This window comes from Chelmon rostratus, chromosome 2 (assembly GCF_017976325.1).
Source record: "Chelmon rostratus isolate fCheRos1 chromosome 2, fCheRos1.pri, whole genome shotgun sequence".
Lineage (NCBI taxonomy): Eukaryota > Metazoa > Chordata > Actinopteri > Chaetodontiformes > Chaetodontidae > Chelmon > Chelmon rostratus.
This window is the reverse complement of record NC_055659.1, coordinates 23,248,541-23,268,640: the sequence shown is the minus strand read 5'-3', so window position 1 is coordinate 23,268,640 and position 20,100 is coordinate 23,248,541. Positions and strand designations below refer to the sequence as shown.

General features: G+C 41.2%; 1 protein-coding gene across 1 annotated transcript; it reads right to left on the bottom strand.

Moving 5' to 3' along the window:
• Window positions 1-837: 837 nt before the first annotated feature.
• On the bottom strand, window positions 838-7,947 carry kbtbd8 (kelch repeat and BTB (POZ) domain containing 8). Its single transcript, XM_041955440.1, has 5 exons — window positions 7,912-7,947; window positions 5,625-5,832; window positions 5,140-5,446; window positions 4,153-4,972; window positions 838-3,975 (listed from the first exon to the last, which is right to left on the bottom strand). The coding sequence occupies exons 1-5, from the start codon at window positions 7,925-7,927 to the stop codon at window positions 3,512-3,514; spliced, it is 1,815 nt and encodes a 604-aa protein (XP_041811374.1). The 5' UTR covers window positions 7,928-7,947; the 3' UTR covers window positions 838-3,511.
• Between the last annotated feature and the right edge of the window lie 12,153 nt (window positions 7,948-20,100).

Sequence of the window (20,100 nt, the reverse complement as noted above, 5' to 3'; positions counted from 1 at the left end):
CACAAGTATAACACAATGACATCACACAGCTGTCATGCTGCTCAGGAAGGAGTCGTGGTCTGTCTCCTAGAGATGAATGTACTTTGGCACGGAAGGTGCAAATCAGTCTCAGATCCACAGACTACAACTGCACAAGACTGAACTGTTTGGCCATACTAACCATTGTTATGTTTGGAGGACAAAGGTGGAGGCTGGCAAGCCGAAGAACACCATCCCAACCGTGAAGCAAGAGGGTGGCAGCATCATGCTGTGGGCTGCTATCTGCTGCGCTCGTGCAACATCTCAAGACGTCAGCCAGGAAGTTAAAGCTTGGTCTTCAAAATGCACAGTGACACAAAGCATACGTCTGGCAAAATGGCTTCAGGACAACAAAGTCAAGGTATCTGAGTGTCCATCACAAAGCCCCCACCTCAATCCAACAGGAAATTTGTGGGCAGACAAACCTGACTCAGTTACAGCAGTTCTGTCAGGAGGAACGAGCCAAAACTCCAGCAGCTTATTGTGAGAAGCTCATTGAAGGCTACATGAAACATTAGACCCACGTTCAACAATTTAAAAAGGCAACGCTACCAACTAAGTGAGTGAATATAAACTTCTGAGCTACTGGGAATGTGATGAAAGAAAGAAAAGCTGAAACTCTTTATACTATTAGTCTGACAGTTCACATCCTTAAAATAAAGTAATGATCCTGAGTGACTGAAGACTGGGAATGTTAACGAGGACTAAATGTCAGGAATTGTGAAAAACTGAGGTTAAATGTATTTGGCTAAGGATTGCGTACATTTCCGACTCCACTTGTATTATTAAAAAAATGAAAAAAAATGGATAAACTTCACCTTTAATAGTTTTATTTTCAAATTATGTGCAATGTGAATTTCACAGTTGAGCTCAACCACCACTATAACCCAAAACAGACAAACCAGCGAAGTAAAAGGAGGAAAATGCATGAACACAATGGAATAGCACCCATAAGCGATGCATGGAGATGAGCAGGATGAGCTCTATATTGCAGCCCAAGGGCCACTAACTTTTGAACACAGAAAGCAGGTTTTTTTTAGCTTGTTGTATTACATGACTGGTGTTTGAAATGTGACGTAACAATGGAGTTACTCGATCTGTAATGCTTAGTTTCGGTGAGATGGTACAAACAAAATACTACTGTACAACAAAGGGAGAAAAAAAAACTCAAAATGTATCACTCGTCCGGGTAATCATTTTTTCTCAACAGAGCAGGATTACTCTACCATAACTAAATAGGTAATTACATAAAGAAAAAATAAAAAAAAACAGCCACTGGAGACAACAAAAAAAGAAAATCACATCTATTTTTTTCAAGTTATAAAAGAAATTGAAGAGAAGTTTAAAAAACTGTGCAAGTACAGCAAACCTATAGTACAGTATATTACACATAACAAAAACATTTAAATACAGTACTGTGTATCAGTAGAAATCCTGAGAGTTCTCCGTTCCTGGTTCTCCAATGGCCGTCTGTAGACATGTGGATGAAGCTCAAACCTTCTCTCACACTTGATGAGGGCTGTTTCGAGGGCAAAGCTGAGTCAATTAAAAATCAGCTCGAAGTCGGTCAACAGTGGATCTTCTCTTGGAGAAGTTATATATCCTCAAGTCCTTACTGAATGTGACTCTTCTCGTATCAATTTTCCATGTGAATCTCTTTGACGATCGCCGCGTGGTTACTAAAACCTTTTTCGTAATAGAGGGGCACTCACTGTCTAGATAAAATACAATGGAAATGTGTAGTGCAAAGATGACACAGGAACCTGCATGAGGAAATTGACGGCACTGAAAATGTCACACTTTCACAGGGAACGCCACTCAGTGGTGGTATTAATTCTTCTATACAAGATTGTCAAAAAAAAAAAGGAAAAAAAAGCAGCACCAACAATTTGTGTCCTCTGTGTGATGGCGTGTAACGACGGATTCGTGGCCGTTGGATGAATCAGCACACAACCCGGCCCACCTTCACTCGTGTATATAGTCTGCTTGTTCAGGAGGGTGCCGCGTAGACGCTTGCAGCTAAGGACTGCTGAAGTGGAGAGTGATTCAGTGCAACGCTGAGTAAGACTTTTCAGATATTCTTCATCAGGAGGCGCAGTTTTTGATTCTGATGCCCCTTCTCAAGCCACAGGCACATTGGCATCCCAAATGATCTGCACTAAATTACGCATCACTTCAAGCCTGCACCCATGCAACAGCCACACAATCATTATTGGAACTACCATGATTTTCACGAGCAGAGACAAGCACACGAAACAATTAATGCACTTTTACTAAGATAATATAACGTAATATAGCCTAATCACAGTTCCATGACTTATTGCTACCACAAACTTATTTTCAATGTCCAGAACAACTATAACAAGACCTCAAATGCTTTTATTGGCATTTAAGAGGAAGGCTCTTTCAACCTTTTTTCCAAATAATTATCATCCAATGTCGAAAAACAACCTCAACAGAGCTCAATGCTGAACTGAACTTTTCACACAGTTGCTTAATCAACACAATGGCCTGAAATGTCCCTTTACTCCCAATCAAATACATATGAAGTTTCTGAGGTAAGCCTGTTAGTTGGTCTGAACTTTCCACTTAGTGTTGCCACAAATTTGACTCCGTCCTTATTTCTCCAATGTGGAGAGTGAGTACTCTTAACATTTCACTTAAGTTGTCTTCACATGTGACACAAAATGGATGCCAACTCAAAGAGTGGGAGGCACGAGCCCCCATGCAACCGGAATCTCAAACTAAACTTAAAAACAGCTTGGAAGCCACACATAGTGTATTGTTTGACACACTGACGCATGTGAAGGAAGAGAGGGCCATAAAAATAAGGTACGAGCTTCAAGCTTCAAAAACACTAAAGTAATGTAAATCACAAGCACACTTCAAATTAAAACTTGTCTATAAAATAAGCTGAGGAGAGACTTGAGCACAGAATAAAGAAAGAAAGAAAAAAAACACACACACACACACACACAAACCTCAGAGCCAGCAACCTACTAATGAGCTATGGTACTCATCTTACCCGTATGAATATATAGTTTATATAGTTATTTATATATAGATTTATATATAGATTTTCACTTTATGCTGACACGTAGCATCCATATCTCCTGAGGGCACCTTTATCTTGCCAATACCCTCATTCGCATGCTTATCATTTGTAAAAATCCTTACCTATAATAAGTATCTAAAACAAGAATAGAACAACATGGCTCAACAACAAGCAAAAAATAGGATAATTGCACTTATGATTCATTGTACGGTTTTGTTAAACAAGCATCAGTGTGGGTAGCTGGTGCTGTGAGGAAAAAAAATACTGCAACCTTTAAAAGCACCCCCATTTTGATCATGTTAAACCAAAGTGTGAACGACTTAAGACTTAACCAAAAATGGTCCTTGTGGCGCAAACCCAAGGTAATACCAGGCACAAGGCAGGCAAGACCACACCACTCCCTCCGCCTCATAGATTGGGTTCACAAAACCAGCTACCTCAAAGCACTTTCTGTAGACACTGTGGGTAAAGTTTGGCCACCACACATTCAAAATGGCGACCCAGATCCCAGAGGCGGTCGGGTGTCTCATAGACTTTGGTCCATTCATCTGCCTCATCGTCATACTGGTAAAGGGAGTTCTTGCGGCTGGTGCGAAACACGTGCTCCTCCACCATGACCTGCGTGGCTCGTACAAACAGGTGTAGCTTGCCTTGCAGCAGCATGGCCTTTATGTACGGGCTTGTGGCTTGGTCAAAGGGCAGATCTCTCTTGCGGCTCCATGTGTTCTTCTCAATGTCGTAGACCTCCACAGTGAAGGTGCGCTGGTGGTTCCTGCAGATGCCAGCGATGTAGTAGATGCAGTTTTTATACAAGGCAGCCAGACCCTGACTTCGAGGGACACTCATTGGGGCAAGATGACTCCAATAGTCCTTACGGGGATCAAAGCAGAAGAAATATTCACCTGCAGAAAACAAAAAGAAATGTTAATATCAAGCTGGGATCAACAAATTAGCTCACGTACGTTTGTCTTGTAAGTGTCAAATTATGTACACATTTTCCAGTAAGTTAAAATGAATAGGAAATATGACTTTATCAGGGTCAGAGAGTGCACGATGTCACTCAAGCAGCATAACCTCACCTTGGAGGACATAGATGCGGTCCCTGTACTCCACAGCACTGTGAAACTCCATGGCCACTGGCATAGGACTGACTGCTGTCCAACAGTTGTCCCTGGCATCGTAGCACTCCACTGACTTTAATGCATTTCGCCCATCACCTTCATATACTCGGCCTCCCAGTGCATAAAGCTTCCCGCAGCAGTGCACAAGTCTGCAGCCTATCCTCGCTCTCAGCAGAGGTGCACGTGGAAGCCATCGGTTGCCTGCATGTTCGTATTGCCAGAAGTCGCTTTCTGCTCGATGGTCTATGGACACCTCACTGTTGCTTGGTCTGTAACCTCCAGCAATGTAGATGTCATTTTCTGATGACACCAAGATGCCGACCTCCCGGAGATCATTGGGTGGTTTGCAGAGCTTGAATACCCTTCCTGTGGCTGTGTCCAGGCAAGGCACCGTCTGCTTCTTCCCTGAGTGTTTGTGAGCAGCGTCGAAGCAGATGACCATCTCAGAAGCGGTCATACCCAGGCGCTGTGGGCAACCATTGGTGCCAGTGAGGCGGGCTTTGGCCTCAGCAGGGTCCTTGGACAGGGACAGGGCACAAGCGAAGGGGGCAGGTATCCGACTGAGGAAGGCCTCATCCAGCAAGGGCAGACGGATGCATTGGGAAAAAACCTCACCTAGGTGGGCCTCACGGCCTGGCAAATCATGCTCCAGCCAGCGGACAATGCTCTCATAAACATGCTCTTCTTTCTCCACGTTGAGGTCATCATTGTTTAAAATGCTAACAAGCTGCTCCTTGGTCATCTGGAGGAACTCTTGCTCCCACGACACACACAAGAACTACCACAAAAACAGCAAAAAGAAAAAGCTGTGAGAAAACTAGACTATAACAATGTCTTCGGACAAAAAATACAATGCAAAATTGAAATAAAGTTGTATCTGGCATAATCATTAAATTACAAAGCAAATAACTTTTAAGAAACCAATCCTGTGCTGATGTTACTGACCTTCTTGCGGATGTAGTCCTGAGAGCGCTCCCTCAGCTCCTGGTGTCCATAGGCATCAGCAAACATGTAGACCCCAATACAGTTCTGGGGGTCCAGTCTGCTGATCATGAACTGGGCACACTGGTCCTGCAAGGCAGGAATCTGGAAAATGCTGGCTGCAGTGAACAGGGCCTGGACATTGGACTCAGAGAGCGTGACCCTGGATGTGTAGGCATAGTCTAGGACGAGGTGCATGGATTCTGATTCCACCCCAACAATTCTGACCTCACGCTGGCTGCTCTCTGTAAGGCCACTGGTGAACATGGACCTGGCGGTGATGGTGGAGAAAACACAGATGCTATCACTGCAGTAATCAATTGCCTGATGACTCAAATATTCTATAACTTGACAAGGAAGAATGATCTGAATATTATAACATTCAACAGTTAGCCTGTACCTAAGCTGACTTTAAAACAAAGTAATGTTCTACTTTCAACATGTGTTACCTAAAATACGGACTGATTGCTGCAAGGACATTTCGGTGACATGAGAAAGTCTTGCCGTGGTCCACTTCTACGACGATGTCTGTGAGCTGTGCTTCATCATACAAGGCTTTGAGCTGCTGAAGGATGTTACAGGCATGAACAGCATCTACCCCGTTGTAGTTGGTGCTTGGAGGTGTCCCATTTTGTACTTGTAACAGCTTCCCTACCTCTGAACAACACAGTACAAAGACAGAAAAACAAAAGATCACTAGAGCTGCAAGAATAAGTTGATTAATCCATTAGTCAATTCGAAAGGAGAACTATTTTAACATCTGATTACTTTTTTCAGTCAGTTTTCACACAAAATTATCAAACATTTGCTCATTCCAGCATATTAAACTTAATGACTTGCTGCTATTGTTTGGCATTTATAAATAATAGTAAATGAAGTCTTTGAGTATTGGACTGTTGGATGGAAAAAAGAAGTTATTTGAACACATCACTTTGGACTCTGTGATTGACATTTTATATACAACAATCAACAGAAAAATTGTGAAAATAATCTGCAGATTAATCAATAGTAAAAATAATCGATAGTTGCAGTCCTAAAGATCACCATAGCAGTTATAGTGTGGGCAGGACACAACACAAATATTAAAGACTTAAGCAGACCCCTATAAAAAATGATTTGATAGAGGGTCATGAAATTCTAACAGCTCTAAACAGTAATTCCTGTTTCACATTTTGAGACCCTTGATGCAATCACCTTTATATACTTGTGCAGTCTGCAATTTCTCAGCTTGGGATAAATAAAGTATATCTATCTATCTATCTATCTATCTATCTATCTATCTATCTGTCTAACAAGTAAAGAAAAATAAACACAGATTAAAGATTAACACCTGTACTGTATCACATTATATTTAAACAGAACACAAGATGAAACTGATTTGAGATGAGTTTGAGATGACACAAAGGTGACTACTTAAAATACTGACTATAGTGATTACAAAATCTACAACGTGCCAAAATAAAACCTAAATATGTTATGTTTGTTAAAAAAAAGTTTACAGTAAATGTATACTGCAGAGACCACTGAGACAGTGTGGGAATTAAAGTGGGAAAGGTCCAGTATACACTGTATTCTGGTCTTGGAAAAGAAAATCAGTGTTCATTTAGGTGTTATAATTTACAGTGTCAATTAGCCAAATGTATGTCTGGTCCAATAATAATAAAAACTGTGGCAACCACAAAAACTTTTAATCTCCTTTCCTTGATTTTTGTACATCTGCTTTTTACTAACTTTAGCCCAAAGTTGTTCATGTTCCCACAGGCCGACTCAAGACACACGGAAAACATATGGGCCTATGAACTCGTGGATTGAGTGGTGCTTCCCTATAGTAGTGTCTGCAAAGTAAACACGTTTCTTATCACATGTCTAATGGCAAGTTATACAGGTGGCCCCTCAACTTCATGCCTTCAGTAATTTCACCACCGTCTTATATCTTCAGCTGCTGAGGAACAAAAACTTTTCCAACAAATACACGAGGTGAGCAACGTTGACTTCTTGACAGGACAAAGGCTAATGATGAGTGAATAGCAAACTACTATCTCGCCAGGTGGTAGCTAGCTTGCTAACATTTCATATCGTTGCCGGTGACTGCAATAACTGTGTGGGTGGCTAATTAGGTTAGACTGAGCCAAGTTGAAGAATACAAACCGTTAAGAGTTATGCTGTGTAATACTTGGTCGGAATGTTTGATTATCACGAAAAACAGCAACGCTCGTGGTTACCTTGGCTAGTTGACATGCAAGCTTAACTTTTAGCAGACAGCTAGGAACCAAGCTAATGTTAGCAAGCTTTCTTGACACAACATTGCGAGATATAAACGGCGATAAAACCCTAATGGTTCCAATCCGAACGTCCCTCTCTTAGAAAAACATAACAGTATTTAACGATGTCTAGTGCGTTACTATAGATAACAGTAATGTTAACTCTAACTACCGCTTGTCTAACCTTTGTCTCTTGTCATAAACAAGTGTTTACACAATCAGCTGTGGGTAGCGAGCTAACCGGCCGAAAGTTAGCCAGACAGCTAACGTTAGCTGCATAGCGAGGCTAACGATAAGCAACACTTTTGAGGACTCGTTTAGAGCGTGACCTCTTTTAACGAGAATGCAACATGTCATGACTCTTTCCATTAGTATGTCATACTATACTCCACGAACATGTAAAGACACAAATTATAACTTTAAAATTGGTTATTTAAGTCTGATTACTACACAAAACAATGAAGATTTTGCTAACCTCCACTGGCAGCCATTCTCTCCGGTCTATCTCGGGGCAGACCGAGAAACGTCAGTGAGCGGAGTCAGCGGAGCCCCGGAAACAAGGAACAGCCAATCACAAGAGGAACACGAATCTCACAGCCAATCGCATGTCTTTCATCTGAAATAGGAAAAAAGTTGATCGCTGCATGGACAAATTACACATAGTAAACGGAATTACAGACTACACTCAATATAATGAACCAGAAAAGTCAAAGCAGTCCATTTAATCAGGTGGATACAGAGTAGTTCAAAGCACGAAGAAGGCACTTCGAGCAACGCAATAACCCGCCTGGTACCATATTGGGCAAGTGTAGGTAGACATTAGTCTCCAGAGGAATCCATTGCTTTGTATTTGTCCCCACATATTTAGCTGCTCTGGTGAGGTGGTAATAAAAAGAGAAATAAACAAACAGATATGCAAAGTCTGAGTTAAATAAAGTTTGCATGAAAAAATTCTTAATCATCTTTTTAAGGAGTTATTATATTGTGAATGGGTGCTTTTGTTATACAGTACGGTCCTCTCTTTCAAATTGCCTTTAGGGCTGAAATTTCCATTTCCACTTTATATGAAAAGTATAAAGTCAAGGTTAAAATACTCTTTTGACAGTGTAATGGAAACAGAAAACTCTATACTTGAAAAGAAAAACATTTGAATTTTCTTTTAGAAATGTATCTTACTTGCATTATAATTTCACTAATACAGCTTGTAAGCCTAAATCTTAAAGGTCCCCTGTGGAGAATTTAGTGGCACCAAGCGATAAGGTTTCAGACTGCCACCAACTGAATACCCCTCACCTTACCCTCCCTTAAAAGGAAAAGTGAAAGGCCTACTCATGTTTGGTTTGTCTGTTTTGGGCTACTATAGTAAGAGGGTGGTGCAACATGGCGGATTCTAGGGGTGGGGGATATGCCCAAAATCTTCTGTAATTTTCTATCATAGTAATGGTATATATCAAGGTATAGTAACTGTTAAATTCAATTAAGAAATGGTTTAAGAAAACCATGGCGAACCATATTTCATCACAATTGATTATTTTCATTTTTTATTGGGCTCACACAAGACAACGTTAAAGTTTAAAACAAAAGACTCAAAGCAGTTAAATTAACTTTCTTTTTAAATGGAAGCTTAAGGTTCAAAATGAGAAAAAACAGAAATTCAATAGGAGTGCACTATTGCCACCAGCTGTCACTCTCAGGTCACATGAGAGCGTGGTAAGCAGTCCTGCTGCCCAAATTAGAGACATATGGCAGAGACACTAAAGCTGTTGTCTCATATGAACTCTGGACAATATCCACAGAATCAGGTCCACAAATGTCCAAAGTTTGCTCTTTCACACATTTAGCAACATTCGTCCATGTCAGCTGCACACTTACTGGAAATAGTCTATTTGGTTCAGGTGAGGGTGGCACCTGGGTAGATTGTGCAGTTGGAGGAGGACTCATTCATAATGATGATTGTTTTTACGTTGATATCAACAGTATGTAACTATGTTTGGATGTATCCGCAAATATCAGTAAAAGAGTGGAAAACACTACACAGGCAAGCAGAAAAGAGCACGAAGGAGCTATGTCCATGTAATGTCATCAACACGCCCAGCAGGGTGGCGGTGTATACACTATGAATCACAGTGTGTGAATAAGGCTTAATGCTGGGATCAGACTACACAACATTTTTTCCTTCGACAGCGGTCACCACGTCAGATCGAATGATCACAGCGCCACGAACGCTTGTTGTGTCTTGGTCCCAGAAGCTGCACGAGAAGTCGTTTAGCTTGTCAAACTACATGGGTCATTTGGTGCGCAGGTTAGGTATATGGAGGAACTAATTAAAGACCGTAGTCAAGAAGTTGTGAATTGTGGCACTACTGACACGGCCAGTAATCTAGGAAGCAGTAGGCCGAGCTTATGTTTCCTTCACTGTGCAGGTTATGAATGAATGTTATCTTGCTGAAGTTTTAAAGGCAAACATCAGCTTTAAATGTGACTGTAAAGCCTCTGTATACATATCACAAATATGTCACATGTTCTCAATGCTGGGCATTTGGGTATGTTGATTAGATTTAAAAGCCACGTAGTAAAAATGTTTCTGGTCCACTGAAATCCTGAAACCATACGTGATGTTAATTTCTGTCTAAACTGGCCAACTGCTCTCAGAGCAGTCGGTGCTTTGATTAACACCGACAGCAATGTACTAAACCATCCGGGCACAGCTTAACGTGTACATTACAAAATACTCTCATTCTAGAATTATAAAAGAAAACAGAGCTGGAGCTGAACTACAGGCAGCTACACTACTGCGCCACGCAGGATTTGCCATCTTGGAAAAGACAGCAGCACTGATGGACGCCACAGAGACATGCATGGAAAAGATGTTCGGATAATTGAACATTTAGCTGAAGCTGATTAAACAACCACGTGTGATATGTGTGATATGTGTGATATTCCATATGTTGGAGGTTTCTCATCCAGTAACTGGAAGTTGGTATGGAATGGTGAAAAAGCTACAGGATTTGTTGTGAAAGGTTGCCATGCAGACTGACAGATGCATAGCTTATAAGTTAAGTTTAATCATGTGCTGTTTCTATGTAAGTGCAGTTGTGGCCATAAGGGCCTGAAATTATTTATTAATATGATCTTTTATTTCATGGTATGTGTGTGCTGGCAAATTAAAACCAGAATCATGCCTCAGGTATATTTTCTTTCTACTGAAAAATTTGATAACTTTTTTCCTCACCTTTTGTGACTGGCGTATGTGCTGTTTTATGGCCTTGCTCAGGTATTGGCAAGGCAGACCTCTTTGTTTGTATAGTGTGTTTATGTGGCACAGTTGGCAAAAGCACATTATCACTAATCTGGTTCACAGAATTGACTTTCACACATAAATGAGAGGTGCTGTATTCCAAGGATATATTTATTTTATTGTAAGATACCACACCTTTTTCCATATTAAATACATATTCAGAAGAGTTTCATTTGTTTGTGCATTTACCAGACTTGTTAATTTTGTGTATCAGAATGAAAGTGCTAAACGTCTGATTAAACCCCTTTAATAAAAATAGTATTTTTCTTCCATTTATAAAACACCTATCATTACACCTCTTACTTCGCATGTTGCAGGCCATTAATTGTAGATCACACAGGATTATGTTAGCTTGAAAGAGTCAGTAAACTTTATTGTATTTCATGTTTTCAAAGCTGAATAAATTGTGTTTCAGTGAGTTTTCTCAGCCTGGTGTCCCTACCCTTTTTGAAATTTTGAGTAGCAGTGACAGTGACAGCGGATGCAAAACGCCCTCCGGTCTTACCAAGCCAATTAGTATTTTTCCTGACTTCTCTTAATTGTTTTATTTTATGTTTATGTTATTAATGTTGCTTCTTTGTCAAAACTGACTGCTACACATGTGCAACATTTGAGTTGAATTTATAGACTTATTTAACACAATGATTAGAAATATGGTAATGATATAAAATCCAAAATGATGATTATGTTTCGGCTACAAAATATGCAGGATTTCAATTTCAATGCCTTTCTTTTGTCTAGAGGAACTGCATTCTATGAATCCCTGTAATACATTTACATATTTTGATTTCTTTTTTTTTTTCTTTTTTTAAATAAATGAGGCTTGATGGTGGCAGAAAATGGAACAGTACCAACAAACACTCAGTCCACCCATTAACTTTCAGACCACATCCATGTTAGTTACAGGGGCCATACCCGGCATGGTAATGACATGTCACAAGGAAGTTTTTGGGCCATCATTTAATCACAATGTCAGACAATTTCATGCCACAATGTATTCTGATTTCTGGTCAACAGGTTTACAATATACCAAATTATTCCTCACCCAAAGTACAGGAATGATTTTGTTTTAATAGAAACAAATAAGCAACATTATTAAACCTCTCTATCCAAAGGGAAAATGTAAGGTGAAAAATTAATAGTTGCTACAGGAAACATGCATTTTTCATTTGCCAATTAAGTCAAAACTTGAATGTTTCATTTAAATTCTGAATTATTATGTTGATTGCGTATTTCAGGCTCTTCGCATCAACTGTCAATGATAATAAGGGAGTGCCCTTTGTGGTGATGGCACCTGATAATTCATCGCAGTTTGAGCTCTCTATCAGGGTCCAGCTGGGAGTTTTCGCCGCAGCGGGTCTTTTGACATCCACAACATGTGGCAGCACCTGCACCCTCATGCTGTCAAGACGAATCCACTAACTGCTGTTTATTGAATGCTACGTTTGCCGTGTAATTCCCACGTATTAACGCGCTGTGGCGGAATATCTGTTGCCGTTCATTCAGAAGTCATTTATTAATGGAATTGTACATATAATTACACAAGCCTGTCTGATGATGTTATTGCTTAATGGATGAATATCCAAATATCCATCAGGCTGCTGCTTATCGTTTCCACATCTGTTCTTGATCATGTGATGTTTGTGTTGCTCATTTCCAAAATGGAGAGTTAATTACATTAATTGCCTCTTAATTAATTGTGGAGTGTTGTTAAGTAGCGTCAGATATGAAGCTTATAAAAAATGAAATGTAATTTTCTTTACGTGCCAACTCAGTGTTGCACCGCTTTTATTTTACTGAGAGTTTATCTGCTTTTACTAATTACCCTTCAACACATACCTCAACTCTTTCAATGCATACACTTCAAACCCTTTCTGGTCTAAGGCCATCACCTCTGAACAAAAACAAACCTTCTTCTGCTCTTCACATCCAACAACTTCCACCGCTCATAGATAATTTACTCCAACTCCTCTAGAGCTTATACTTCAGCCAACACTTCAACACATTAAGTTATCATCAGTTTATATACTTTAACTGGCGCTCATTTCTTTCAGGATTTCCACTTAAAGTGAGATCTGTAAATTAATTTATCATTTTCTCACTTTCAGCTCCTTTCAGTGTCGTCACTTCAGCTGACACTTCATCCTCTCTCAGCACTTACACTTCAATTGACACCTCACCTTCGTTCAGTGCTCGGCTGAAACTTCAGCTTCTTTCAGTAATTGTATTTTAACTGCTTTCAGAATTTTAGCCATTTTAAAAGTTCAGCATGTACTGGATAGAACTAAAACTATTACAATGAAGTTAAAATACCAACCCTTGGTATTAATTTAAGGATGTTTACTCCCGTGTAGGTTCAAACATTTGAAAGGTGGTCCTGTCATTGTCTTGCTGTACTATTCAGAAATGTAGTGGACTATGTATAAAAGGGGCTAACTTACTGCACACTGTTACCCAAGGCAAAAACTCAGAATTCAGAAATTGCTGCAAAACCAGTCTGCTGGAGTACACAGCCAACAACAGAAACTGTCACTGTTCAACTACTTACTGTTGTTGTGTTTGCAAGCAGAGACACCAGACCCAAACGCTGAACCCCGAACATGGAGACAGGTGTAGAGTAAAAAGGTAAGAGTTTAATGAATATTTAAAAGACAGACAGGAGACGAAGAGGAAGGAAAACACAAGAGCACAGGGAAAGGAGGGGGAAACTGCAGACCCTAACAATTGTACTGCAACAGAGGACCTGGTATCTTAGTTAAAGTACACCAGAATATTGCCAGCAGCACTAAATTAACCCTTATCTTAAGAACTGTCCATCAGGGTCTCATGACATTAATGATGTTTTTGCTTATTGAGTGTTATTTATGTTTTCTATGAATATGTTGCATTACAGGTAATTTGACAAAAGCATGTATTCAGAGCCAACACTAGCAACCAATATAAGGCCTACATTCCTGGATGATTGTTAGCAGTATTTGCTGCATGCAGAGGGGGATTGTTGCAAACCTAAAGGTCGCACCGTACTGCAGTTCCATTATCAGTGTTGTAAAGGCTGGAAATGCTCTCTAACACTACATAACACTGTAAAATGACAGAAGGAGAGACAAATAAAAGTACAACTGCAATCTAACCAATCAATTTCACTATTTTTTTCCAATTTCTTCCCATTCAGCCACAGTGTGGCCTGTGAAATTGGGCCTAGCTTCTGTTGAACGAGAGAAAAGGGCATCCAGTGGTTGCTGTTATTTGATGATGGCTCTGGTTTCTGTTTACACCTCTGCAGATGTCCTTTGTTGGTACATTGAAACTGATCATCTGATATCTACAGTTTCTGCTTTATCCACATCTAGCACAAAATTGTCTGGTTACAGCACCATGAACGAGAAATGTATTATTATAGTGTTCATTCACAATGTGATGCTGGTGCAGCCAGAAAAACCACAACAATGGCTGCAACCGATAAAATTAAAGGAGGGTTCTCCAGAGAATATTTGGGAATGGATGGGATCATGTTTTGCTGTTTACCATCAGATCCAAAAACACAACTGTTCAGTGATTTTATTATCTGTCATTATTAGGTCCTAAGGGAAGTAAATGTATATATTTATATTTTCTGTTGAAAATATGTGATATATCTAAATAATTAATTGTGTTTCCGAGACTTTTTGTTCTGTATTGTATGTATATACACAAAGAAAGGGTTTACATTTGTCATAAGTGCTCTCATCTTCTCTATAAGGGCCCTCTTTAGTTGTGAGTGTGTCTCTTGTAATCTCTTGGGAAGATGAGAGGAAAGCAGTGTGGGGGGTTAAATGCTGGAGTCCCAGGCTGGCAACAATTGAATTGCAGAACAGAAGAAGAAGAGATGAGATGAGATGCATGAAGAAGAGGAGGCAGGGGGTGTAATTGTAGTTTAAATGTGTGTTTTTGTCAGAGATGGAGGTAATGGGTTATTATATGCTTCTGGGGGCCTGTGGAAGAATGCCTGCAGATGTTGTGAACAGCCACGGGCCCCCCACCCCGCCACCCAGGAGGAGACAAATAGGAGCGCTATGGGAGGCTGCTGTAAATACAGACCTGGAGGTCCTTCTCCATGTTTCAAAAGTCTCGCTAACCCCACCTGAGGAGCTGATGAGCAGATGGTCTGAGTTTCCCCAAAAGCACCTTAATTTCTGCACAATCCCACCCTAGCAACTCAAACTGCTGACAAAGTCGTTTGCTAATGGTTGTTGTTTAGCTGCACAACTCCAGAGCTCGAAGTTTTTGTAGTTTTGTTGAGCGTCTTCTTTCGGCAGTAAGTCAGGAAGATAGGATTTTAGCTTTTAAGGTCCAGTATGTGGGATTTAGTTGCATCTAGTGGTGAGGTGGCAGATCGCAACAAACTGAATGTTCTTCCCCTCACCCTCCCCAGCGATGGCCAGTGTTTGGTTTGTCCGTTCTGGCCTACTGTAGTCACATGCTGGTGCAACATGCTTCCTCTTTGGACAAAAGATCTCATTCTGAGTCGAAAGCAGAAAAAAATCAGCTCCTCTAAGACCCTCAAATTAACATGCACCTCTTTTTAGTTTAACACAAAAACATCAATTCACCTTTTTAAAGGGTTACAAGACTGTTCCCTGACCATGAACATGAACGTGCATAACCAGCTAAACTGAAAATTACTTAAATAAATTAAAGATTTGGTTTCTAAACAAACAAAATCTAAATTGCTAGTGAGTGAGCTTTCAGGGTGGGTGTCGCTAGGTGGATTCTTAGCTTTGAACAGGCCTCAGGCTAGCTGTTACCCAGTCTTTTTGTTGCTAAGCTAACTGCGTGCTGGCTTGACCTACTGTACAGACATGAGGATGGTATCATCTCATCTGGCTCCTGGCAAGAAAAAAATAGGCTAAGCATGTGATGTCCCTAAACAAACATGACAACGGTGTTAATTAGTGAGTTAAAGCTAACTTGTTTCTTCATGGCACACAGTCTCAGTCTTCTCATCTTCCTCACCCAAAATGTTGAACTATTTCTGTCAGTGATTTGGCTACAAATTGTCAGATTTGTATCAAGATTTATTTGCAGCTTGATGCAAACTTTGCAGAGTCGAGTATGAGATAAACATTTTTGTTTCAAATGTAATGTCCAGCCTAGACACTGCCGGGAACTCCTCCAGGCTGAACTCATATGAGGAAAGATAAGACTGAACAAGTATCAGTCTGTTGAAAGCTGCCTGAGTCTGATCCGGTCTGCTGCATCATGTGGTGCTAATAACCATTCATGCTTTCATAGCTATGACATGGAGGACAAACTCTAGCTTTAGCAGAGATGAGCCCAAAAAGGAAATGTCCTCCGTGCTTGTTTTGAAACTGTGTGAAAATGTAGCAGCGCTGATAACACTGGATCAAAGCTCACGCGTTTTGATCTGCCTGCCAAAAACCACAGCGACGAGTCGGAAGCCGAGGTTCACATTGGCTAACTTTGGGGACAGATTCAGTAAGCTGCTGCTGGGTGACCGTGCATCGTCTGCCCTTCAAGTTGTAAAAGCAAACAAATAAGCCTGTGCCGCCTCCCACTGTGAGGTCGACTCATTTGTTCCACTTGTCCGGCTGATGGATTTGGTTTTATAAAATTTGGCTTTTTTTAGCCTCCCGCTAATTAGTTAAGGGAGGGGAAAAAAAATGCACTCCACACGTTTTGTCCAATTTGACTAGCCTCTTTTTTTTCTCCCTCTAAATCGTCCTTCGGTGGTCTTCTTCACAGACCTGTGCGTCCACTGCATGGCTGAGCTCACTCTGTGTCAAGGGGGAGCTACAAAGGCCGGGAGGCTCAAGACACCCAGCGGGGAGGTCTGGGGCCCTAATAGCAGAATCAGATTAGAGGACTCCCCTGGTGTGTGCTGCCATGCACCCGTGTGCGAATGCTCTGCCTGTCATCAATATTGAAGCGCGCGGCGCGGGGAGATCTATCAGCAAATCCGATTGCACGCAGAGAATTCTGAAGTCCCGGCAGAAAAGGCTGGGATGGGATGCCCCCCCCCCTCCCACTTTCCTTTTACATTATTTCAGGCCCCAGGAGAGTATTCTCCATCATGTCAATGTAATGTAGCACACAGAGGCAATCATGCAGCCTCTCTGGCCTCAGGGCTGCCTGCGCAGAGGAGAAAATGCAACTTTAGCACTTAATCATCTCACCCATAGCTGCCGCGCCAGTCTATGGGAAGGTTTTCCACACAATATGAAACCAGATCCCTCACGGTGGGCATGCTGTTGTGTATCCCCCATAGTTGGGGGCTTTCACTCCTCTATTACCCGTCTTCCCATTTGAAGATGCCTCAGACCTGCGCTTATATGCCAGCCCACGCGGAAAAAGACCTCAGTTGGGCGCGATGTTACCTGCTGACACCTGCTGAAACATTTGGATTCATGAATGCCATCTCGTCACAGAGGAGTGCACGGCAATCAGAGTCATTCTGGTGTGATCAATGCCACGCCACTTAGGAAGACCATGCATGCCGGAGCAGAGTGATGTGGGGCTCTATTGATATTAGCTCACATGCATACCAGACATTACTGTTTCATGTTTCAAGGCCGCAGAGTTTAAATGTGATCGGAGGCAGATACAATGCAGCCCTTGTGCCTTTGTCAGAGCAGAGGAGGAGACAGAAAAAAAGTGTTATGTGTGTGCGTACATGCATAGAAATGAACTGGGAGGTGTGGGTATTATCAAGTGATTGATCGGCTGCACGCACGGCTCCAAGGGAAGACATAGGGAGAGGTCAAACAAGACTGTTCCAAATAGACCTGTCGGAATCAGCCTCAGGGAGGCCTAACTGGTTAGACAAGGGCAATACTCTTTTACTACAAGTGCCCTTGCTTTACTGTGCGTGGACTGGACAAGCGCATGTATTATTCACTGGTCTCACTGGGTGATAAATGGGAGACCTCCATTCCAGAAACAGTAGAATATTCACCAGTGCTTATCTCTTTTAATCCCGTGACCGCAGGCCAAGTCACTGAATTAGTGGGCAAGGCATAACAGTGCTACTTAAACTACCGGGGCAAGGTTGTTTAACCAGGAGATTCATCCAAAAGCTGTTTGTTTGATAAATAAGCTTGACGATGTAAGCCGACACTGTTTATAGAGCATATTTAAAAGGAACATATGTGAGATGCATGCTGAAGATGAATTGCAGTTATGACCGTGCCCTGTATATTTTCTGGAAGCATCTTTTTAAACATCTGCACATTAATTTATTTCTCCTCCCGGCTGCGTTTGATGTACAATGTGAAGGCGAAGCATTGGAGCATTTGCAAGCGGATGGCTGTATTTTTAAAGTATGCCATCAAGACAAATGTTATGGCAATAGGCTAGTGAATAAATCACATTAAGTCACAGTTTTATCCGTGATTTGTTTTTATTAGATTTCTTTTATTCAGGTCTATAAAAAGGGCTTTTTTGGGGGGGGTCTGTTGTGCCTAAAAACGGATCAGTTGTGGACAGTTTGTGTGTGTGTGTTTGCAGAAATGTGTTGTGCACATTTATGCATTTCCAGACACATTACTGTTGTTGTAAGCAGTGATGGAAAAAGTAGATTTTGCTTAAAGGCTAAAGCTGGTGATAATCTATGTTTTCTTGATGCTAACAAATCCCATGAAAAGACTAAAACAAATCCTGTGTTTGTCAGTCTCTCTGTACTTTCTGACTTCCCCATCCTATTTCTGGCTGTACTTTCGTTACATTGAAGACAGACATGAATCTTTAAGAACGGCTGTCAAATATATGGTTTTACTGTCCAAACAGACTAAATAGTTTCCTTAAACACCAGAGGTCCGTTTCACAAAGCAGGTTTACTGAAAACTCTGAGTATGTTAACCCTGAAATGAGGGGTTCCTATGTTTCACATAGGAAGGTAAGTCAAACCAGAGAAAGAGGGGTAACTCAAGCCTGTTTCACAGACAGAGGTAAGTTAAACTCTGAGTCAGTTACCGTAGTAACAGACTCTATAAACCTAACCTGGTCGGGACCAGGTTTTACTCAAGGAACCTCGGGTTTCTCTGTGTCTCCGCCCTCTTTCAACCACACACCGTATTTCACTTCCTCATTCATTCATTCAGTCAGCAGACGAGTTTTGGCATAGTTCTGCTGTCTGTTATTAAAAAAAAATCATTAAAAATATCAGTCAGTGGAAGTCCATTAGGCACAGTAGGTGGTGACTTTATTTCGTTAACATGGCATGTCCTTTTGATCATGATCCCGTGGATGAAGGTGCAGCAATACTGCACAGAGAATGAAATATTCGTGGGGAGATAGTTATCAGACCACGCATAGATGTTCTTGCTTTTCCAGGCAGTTATCTTTTAGAGCGGTATAGTTTCACGGCACAGTCCATCATCTACATACATAATCTAATCCGTCCTTACATACACAGTTTTTTTGCAAATGGGAGTTTTCTTTACAATGTCGGAGATGCAGAGCACTTGAGCAAGGCGACTGTATGCAGGGCAGTGAGAAAAGTGTGCCTCGCCCTGAAATGGCTTTTACCAATCTTTGTCGTTTTCCCTGGACATAAACCCGTCAGAGTCATCAAGGAGGAGTTCCACAGGATTGCAGGTGAATGATGTAGAGATCCGTTAAATGAATTTTTAATTATATTTGGTTAATGACGTGCTGCAACCTCAGGCTGGGATTAGTAATTTTATTTTCTTTTAGGATTTCCCAGTGTAATTTGGCTGCATAGAAGCAGACTATGTGAATAGGAAGTCCATTCACAGCATAAATGTGCAGGTACAAGTTGATTGACTACTGTTTCAAAATGTTAAAGACTGCATCATAGTTAAACATCTGTCATTCTCTGCACTGTCAAGCTCATATGTGATGCTGGATACATTATTTCCAATGTGGAGGCCAAGTGGCCTGGGCCTGTTCATGACTCAAGGATTTATCGCGAGTCTAACCTGAGCAACAGACTGCAACGTGGTAAGCAGCCTAAAGATTTGCACAATTCACTTGTCTCCCTCCTTTAATATACTCTAACTATACATTACAGGAGAGTGTGACGGCCTTCTGCTGTGTGACAGGGGTTACTGTGCGCAAAACTGGGTAGACACTTTTCAGATACCATGGCAGAAGCTCCCTGAAGAGTTAGTACAGAGTTTGGAAAGACAGAAAAGGCCAAGTGCCCGACTACGACGAGAAATGATAAGGATTGTGGTCGCCAAGATGATGAAGATTTACGAGAATCCAACCAAACACAACACCACAGAGATAGCAAAAAGGAAGGTGACCAGGTATCCAAAGTCTCTTCAAGATGTGATTGATCGTGATCTTAATGGACTTGGATATCATTTCCTGGCAAAGCGACTCCAGTCAAGAGTTGAAAATGTC